The sequence below is a fragment of the Teleopsis dalmanni genome, chromosome 2, assembly GCF_002237135.1.
Source record: "Teleopsis dalmanni isolate 2A chromosome 2, ASM223713v2, whole genome shotgun sequence".
Taxonomy (NCBI): Eukaryota; Metazoa; Arthropoda; class Insecta; order Diptera; family Diopsidae; genus Teleopsis; species Teleopsis dalmanni.
In genome coordinates this window covers 163,250,207-163,258,498 of record NC_051847.1, presented here as the reverse complement: position 1 = coordinate 163,258,498, position 8,292 = coordinate 163,250,207, and the positions used below count along the sequence as shown (strand labels likewise).

General features: G+C 31.4%; 1 protein-coding gene across 3 annotated transcripts; it reads left to right on the top strand.

The window, feature by feature from the left end:
- The first annotated feature begins 219 nt into the window (after nt 1-219).
- LOC119679334 lies at nt 220-7,744 on the top strand. Of its 3 annotated transcripts, XM_038091624.1 has the most exons (18): nt 220-622; nt 689-815; nt 879-1,358; nt 1,536-2,140; nt 2,197-2,535; nt 2,595-2,905; nt 3,067-3,710; nt 3,797-4,397; nt 4,456-4,560; nt 4,612-4,763; nt 4,822-5,187; nt 5,262-5,579; nt 5,647-6,054; nt 6,124-6,220; nt 6,299-6,488; nt 6,564-6,764; nt 6,816-7,055; nt 7,114-7,744. In XM_038091624.1, exons 1-18 carry the CDS (start codon nt 239-241, stop codon nt 7,636-7,638), a joined length of 6,093 nt encoding a protein of 2,030 aa, XP_037947552.1. In that variant the 5' UTR covers nt 220-238; the 3' UTR covers nt 7,639-7,744. The 3 variants fall into 3 exon arrangements, with proteins under 3 accessions (XP_037947552.1, XP_037947551.1, XP_037947553.1); XM_038091623.1 differs by having other exon boundaries at nt 879-2,140; XM_038091625.1 differs by lacking the exons at nt 6,564-6,764; nt 6,816-7,055; nt 7,114-7,744 and having other exon boundaries at nt 879-2,140; nt 6,274-6,468.
- Nucleotides 7,745-8,292: the final 548 nt, after the last annotated feature.

Here is an 8,292-nt window from a genome sequence, read left to right as displayed (position 1 = left end):
CATATATCTTATTTACATATATTTCTCAGGTATTTTAAAAACTTGATTAAATTTTAAATTTTGTTCACTGAAATTATATTATTCAAATAAATATCTATATGAAGTTTAGCAGAACATGGTAGGCATTGCAATAAATTTTCTATTTCAAAATAAATGTTATTTATTTTGTAAAATTATCAAGGAATTCATTAATTTTGTTTTTTGCAACGATATATTTTAGTATCATTAATTAACAAAAATGATTTTTTTTATTCGTAACATTATTTTTATATCATTTATAGGAGTGATTATTTGTTCTCAAGCACCTCAACACTTAATACGAAAATCGGCACAATTATCCGCTCCAGCTTCTGTCGACGCATCTCCCGTTGTTAGTGCTGTTCTTTTGGAGTGCCCGAAGGAAGCGAAACTTAAGTCATCGAAACGTGCTCCTTGCGAAGATCAATTAATGGTTAATATACGTGTTAATCCTAGTTTCCATATAGAAAAAATGGAAAAATTTTTAATATTAGATGAAGTTTACGATCCGAAGCGGCATTGTAAAGCAAAGATTATGTCTCCATATCTTATTGAGATTAGTCGGGGTGAACCAGTTATGATGTATCCATTAGAGTTTTCTAAGGTATAATAAGCATTTTTTCAGTAACAAATATTGAAGAATGAAATTCTGTTATTTATAATATCTTAGTCAATGAAATGTGAGGGTTGTGAAGCAAAACCAGCTAGTTTAATATCAGAGAAACCAGGTCCTCGAAGTATTCATCTAAATGAGGATTTAAGTCAGTTGAGCCCTGAGCAAGAATCATTTAATAGGGGTAAGTAGAAGCATTGCAAATTTGTGATAATACATTAGATATATATATTATTTTTATTTAAAGTGATAGAGAAGATATCATCCGTATTTTCTCCAGCAGTTAGAAGGAATATGGATGAGAGTTTAGAGTCCAGTCAATTACGTAATGATATGTCTTTTAATGATCCAACTGCACGCGATCAATCCATTAAGAAAAGAACGCATACAAATATGGAAACAAATCATAGAACACAGCAAGATAATAAGATTGACGCAGTTGATAAAGAGTCTATTCGACCCATAAAATCAGGTTTAGGTCGCTTTTCGTCTGATATTAAAGCAACAGCTAAATTTAAAAATGATTTCTTGCGTAATGCGGACGATCATGAATCGTTGGCAAATGTTGGTGTAGATGAAAAATTTGTTAGTAAATTGGAAGACGGTGGAAAATTAGCACAACTAGGACTTGTTAAACCGTCCCGTGATTCACAACTAACAAATGTCAAACTTATTGGAAAAAATGATTTTGTGAATATAGTTGACAATATTAATAGCGTTGAGGAGGGTAAGTTACAAAAAGATAATGAAATTGAAGGTAAAATTGAATCGTCTGAAAATGGTTATGTGCGACCATTGCGAAGTAAAAATGTTCCTCTTGACCAGCAAACAGAAAATAAATTATATCCTCAAATAAATTTAAATGAAAATTCAAACGAAATTAAAGGCATTGAAGATATTTTAGGTTTGCAGCAACAGGACATGAACTCAGTTACTGGATTTCATGAGGAGTCAGACGAATTCAATAATGAACTTAATCCTTTAAATTACGCAGAACATAATCCAATCAAACAATTAAAAGTAATGCGTGGTGAGGGAACTAACGAGTTCAATAATGAATTCCGACCATTCAGTTATGCAGAACATAGTCCAGTAAAACTAAAGAAATATAGACATGATGATGATTCAAATGAGTTTAGTAATGAATTACGTTCTGAAAGCTCTGCTCAGCATAATCCAGTTAAACGGAAAAAAGGTAGACGTGATGAAGATTCGGATGAAGTAAATAATGGATTAAGTCCTATTAATAACATCGAACATAATTCGATAAAACGAATAAAAGGGGCACATACTGACTATCCTGAAGAATTTAATAGAGATTCACATCCTGCAAGTTACGCTCCACATAATACCGTCAAACGAAAGAAAGTTACCCGTGCTAAGAAAAGACACAAGGTAAAGCACCGACTAAAACCAGAAAACAAAATTGAAAACAGTGAATCCGTTGAGAATGAAGACTATAAAGATGAAAGTTATGATGAAGGTAATCAAATGGAAAGAAAGTTAAAGGTAAATGTTAACAAAAATGATTCAAAAATTTTCTTATATAACTGATACATTCTAAGATACCAGTAAACTTTAAAAACTGTGAGTGCAAAACAAAAATTGGTGTGAAGTCACAAGATTATGATGCCGACGATCAAATAGGTGAGAATGTGGAGCATAATTATGAAGACATACAAACTAATCACAAAGACCAGAACATGCGGGAAGCGAATAATGAGAATAAAGACAAAACTCAGAACTTTAACCCCAAAAATAAAATCACCGACAAAAATCACGATAACATGTATGAAGAAAGTGATCTTGACTCGGAATATGCTTACAATGACTTCGATGAAAGAGGATCAGTTCCTGATGCAGAAAACCATCTAATATCTTTAAACAAAAGACAGGAAACTCAAGTATTTTAAAATTTAATTGGTTATTTATATATAAAATAATAGTGTTTTTTTTAATAAAGCAAATTAGTGATGACAAATTAAATGTTCCAGAAGAAGGCAAAGTTTTAATGCAACGCAATGCCGATAATGTATTAACACCTCTTGATTTTTATGAAAACTCTTTGGGAAAATTAACGTCTTACAGAGCAACTGATATTATATCGGAGCCAACCTCAGACGATTTGAAAATAAATGATTATGACATGTTAAATGGGGATACTCTCCAAGGTTTCAATGGTAAAGCTGCAAATGTTGGTCAAAAGAAAAATTTTGGTTATGTGGAAGTAAAGGCATTGAACTTTGTGCCAAGTGCAGAGAAGACGTATCCAAGGTATTTAAATATATATATATATATATGTATCTTTTATTATAAATTTTATTACATTTTTTTCATTTCATACTAAATAATATCAAATCAATTTTGTTATTAAAACATATAATTAATACATTATTTATCTATTAAATTTTTTTTTATATATTTGAATCTTAAAGAAACTCAAAATATAATTTAAATAGTAAATATGTTAGTGAGAAAAAACTATCCAATAAACAAGATGTTCGAGAACATCTGAGAGGCAATATACCTGTAAGGGGTTCATATACAGAACTAACGTTTAGTCATAAACCTGGTTTAAAAAGTTCAACAACTTATCATCTTCCCAGTACATTCTACAATGAAAAGTATGACATGCCTAATACAAATCGTGATTATGTTTATAACAATCGCGATCAGAGTTATCTGAGTAAAGGAATGGGTCTTGATGCATTTAAATTTATGGATTCCTATGACAACAATGACAGGAAAGGTTTTTCAAAACTTAAACCAATTAAAGGCAGTGGGTTTTATGATGATGATTTTTATATGAATAAAGATCTTATGGATTTTACAAACAGCAAAAATGTGGATAATAATGAGCCTCAGATGACTGCAGTGAAGGAGGACCCAGAATATAAACCGGATTATGGCGCCATACTATCATATGGTGTTACTGTGCCAAAATTTTTAGAAAAGGAAAAAGAAAAGCCTACAGGAATGGGTTCCAAGTCATTATGGACTGATTCAAATCTGCCTTCTTGGGAACCACAAGTTATGCGCGATATTGATGAATCTGGTGAAGGGTCAAAACTTAAATCGCGTAAGTAATAAGACCTTAGTATTAGTTGATAAAATACAATAACTTACATTTTTAATACTAAATTATTATTAATGAGTACATCTTAGAGGAAACTGCTGAATATAAAGGGTCTTGGCAAGATTCACCGTATGAATATTCAATGAATAAAGCAGATAACATAAAATATTCCTACCCAAAGCGACCTCCAATCTCAAGAATTATAACAGATCCACATTTAAGCTTTACGGACAAAATGCGCATAATTGACACAATAAGTCCACAAAATACAAACGAGGATCGCAAAATGAATCAGTTTTCTAGAGAATTTGATTATACTGTCCCACATATGGCAACTCCGTACCCAATCCCAATACCTGATTCTTGGAAAATTCGACGTGAACACCCTAAAAATATGGAGAAGCGTAGTTATTTAATGTATGATGATTTAGGAATACATGACACGCTTAAAGACAATGATTACAATTTTGATGAAATGGATCAGAAAGGCTTACATTTAGGCATGCAAAGACATACTGATGAGGACGTACAACCCTGTAATTCATGTGGTGGTAAAGGTAAAAAGCCACCAACAAAAACAGATTCAACTACATCGTTAGGTGAGCAAGATTGTGGTTGTCAAAAAGATCCTTCTGTGTGTTCATGTGCGGATAAAACATTAAAGGGACCACGCTCAGTGTCAGACACTTGGTAAGTGTAGTCCCATTTAAAAGCATAATTTTGTAAGTTTCAATTGCTTGACATATAGGTATTCAGTATTCAACATGAGTGCGCCCTTGCCGTTCCTCACAACGAGTTTGAAAATCTTTCGCAAGCGCCGCAACATTTGGTGGAAGATTGCACCATCGATAACGTAAATGTGTTATTTTTTTTTTTGCAAAAATATTAATTTTTTTTTATATAGCCTCAACAGCTTATCAGGAATCTTTGCCAACGCGAATCTCTCGATTTTGTTCTCGTCCCATGTCGACATATTTCAACTTGAAAAATCCTTAAAACTTAAAAATCATCAACTACTCATTCCAAAAGATAATAAACCCTCACGCCGTAGTATAAGTACATTAATTTGCATCCAATATAAATTTTTAAATCTCATCATTTAATCATTGTTTAGTATCAAATTTAGCAAAAATCAACAGAAATCCAAATATTATCCTAGCTATTGATAAAAAGAGACGTGGAAGTCGGCATGCTATAAAAAATAAAAAGGCAAATCCCGTGGTAGATGATCAGATTCTTTGTAGAAAAATAAGAAGAAAAATGCATGCCGACTCCATTAATCAATTGAACGCTTCCAAAAATGTGCGAAATACAGAAACATCAAATGACTGTGTCAATAAATCAAAAAACTTATCAAGTAAAGATGACATTCAGACTATTGGAGATTTGGGTGTGTTCCCAGTGACAATGAATGTTCTAGAGCGGTGTCCACATGATAAAAATCATTTGTGTTTGAATATGTTAGATGACAAAGTGCCTGGTAAGAAATCTGACTTGATTCTTTTAATCTGTCTTAGAAATTGTATATTCATTTGCTATACTAATATCTTCTAGCATTCAACTTTAAAGTAAAAATGCCATTTCGCAATAATGAGGTGATCCGTGATAACTCATATAAAGTAAAGATTGCTAAAATTACTAGCGATGCAACCACAAAAGATGCATTGCAAGTGTCTGTAGATGTAATTAATGAAGGGCTTCGCACACATGAGTTTTCAATTGGTGTAATGAATTGTGATCTTGGTGCCTGTTCTTCTAGTGTTAAATCCACAGTAAACAAGCATTTGTATCCTAGAATAGGCGAGACCATTTCCTTCCTGCTGCCTTTGATTTCAGAACCAAATCAGAAACACAAAAAATTTAATTGTGATGGTTAGTTGGATTAATAAAAGTTTAACTTTTTTATTATTAATTATTCAAATAATAACTTTCTTCAAAGTTGTGGTGACGCCTTGTAATGCACGAACAAAAATGGACTCGGTAAAGCGACGTCGAAAAATAATTCCAAACCAACATGCAACGAAGTATAAGCCTATTGCTATTCGTCAAGTACAGATTGAACCAGATGCTCGATGTTTTTGTGTGTGGGATTGCCGTTGTCACTGTGTTCCAAATATAGAAACCCATGTGGATTATCACGTCTGCCAGCGTATGGATCATGAAGAAAAACTTTCTGCTGGCCTGTTACTGCATGTGGATCCAGATGATAATGAAGAAAATGTGTCACTCGGTGATAAAGTGCGAACTTCGAAAACTGAAGGAGGATTTAATGCAGAGGAGGAAGAAAGCTCAGTTTGGATCTATGTTCGCAATGCGATTATATTGATTTTACTTATGATTTTGTTAGGTTCGTTTCAAAGTATTTTTTAAACTAATAAACAATTTTTATAATAATATTTCTCACGTTTTTAAAAAGGATTATTGAAAGCTTCTTTAGGAGTTTGCGTAAAACCCATTGACAAATGTGGTTATGATTGGATTCAACCTGCAAAAGGATATGAAGATTCTTCGAGGTACTATATATAAATATGTTTTTGTGGTGCAAAAATCATTATAAATGTATAAGATATTTATTTGCGTTTATTTCACAGATGTCGGCGATTTGTTATAAATACCTTCTTCTTCATTCTATTTCCTTTTCTGTGTTGGTGTCGTTGCTTTTCTCCCACTAAAGACGAACTGCTTTGTGCAAACTCTGATTGGAAAGTTGAAGAAGATGACATGTTAAATCAAATGGACTCGGAATGTAGAGAAACTTACCATTCAGATAATGATTCCAAAGTAATAATTATTTATCTGCATTTTGGCAAAATACGTCACATGTTTATTAATTTAATTAACACATAAATTTTACAGAATTATAAAAGGCGTCACAGAGGTACTTCAAACGAACGCCTAACTGGTGGAGATGAATCTAATTTAACCCCTAGTTACTTAAAGGAATTAAAGAAAGCAATAAATGAAGAATCCATGTTTGATGATGAAGATGATACAGAAGAAAATTCAAGATATATTTTAAATGCAATGAAAGAAAGTAGAGCATATTTGCAAAAAATTGTAAGTGAACCCCTTAAAAACATGATTTGAAATATAACACTGTATTTGTAGTTGAGCTGTCACCCAAGCCCAGATCCAGCACCAAAAATAATATGCAAAGAAGCTGATGAATTAGTTAAATCATTAATTGATGCGCAAAAAGTATATCGTACATTAAATGAACCAATAGGAAATGTACAAAATATTCCAGTTGGTTACACCTATTGTGTTCAAGGATTGTTTCTATATGGTGAAATGTATGAATTTCTAGCATATTCTCCTATTATTCAGTACCGAGGTTATTCAGCAGATGTAAGCAAATTCTTTTTTTTAAGTACATATACATTTATTGTACATTTTACACTTACAGGGGTCAAAAATAGAATCGCTTCCACGTCCAGTAAATTTATCGACAAGAGCTTTTACTTGTACTTATGTCGACGAGATGGATATTTTTAAAAAAGCTGATCTCTCCGTAAAACCTCCACCGGATGTACCATGCATTAATATGTCGACAATCGCAAATGTTGCATCGTCTGTCGCAAGCTTAGCTTCTAAAGATTCTTTTCAGTCGAAAATTGAAAGTCTCAGTAAAATCTTAGAGAATACAAAGGAAGTAAGAAATCTAACAAAACGAAACGATGAAAATTGTTTTTCATTTAAAAGAAACCCTAGTTTTTCCACAAGTGACACCGATTTTAATAATTCTGATTATACTAACTCAGAAACATCTGATGAATCTAATAGATCTGACGAATCCGATAGATTTGATAGATCTGACAGATCAGATAGGTCTGATGGGTCGGACAAATCTGATGGATCTAACACCTCTGATAGTTCTGATAGACTTGATTTTGACACTAGTAGATTTAGATGTGATACGATTTATGAATAATTCATATTCAATGATCGATTTTACATATTAATTTCTCATATGTTCAGTGTTACATAGTTAGGATATGTATATATTTTTACTGTTGTTTAATTTGCATAAAAGTTGTGTTGAGTGTAAAGAATTTATTTTGTATGTTGCTTAAATTTTAATTGATGTATAGTTGATATTGTTTGAAAAATATTATAAAAATAAAAAATTATTTAATAATTTAATATATAAATAAACTTTTTTAATTGTAAATTATCTTATGTTATTTATGTAAGGAGAGAATAAAAAAAAAAGTAGTTATTGTTTAGTTATTGTATATTAATTTAGAACTTGAAATTTCTTAATATTTATTATACATTTTTTTACTTTTAAAAAATAACCATATGATGCCAAATTAATATTGTATATTAATTTATAAAAATAATTTAATATAAGTATTTGGTTGTTAAAAAAATTTAAATACCTGTGATCTTCATCCTGTTTTGTGGATCACTTTATATAAATAAAACTTCTTAAGCACTTTTGCTACATTTATTAGGTGTGCCGGTATGAAATGAGCGTTTTTTGGTGAAAATAAAACACTAATTAGTAATAGGAAAGTAAAAAACATTTTATTTAAACTATTGGCCATTGCTTTCTACACATTTTTACCACCTTTCTGGCAAT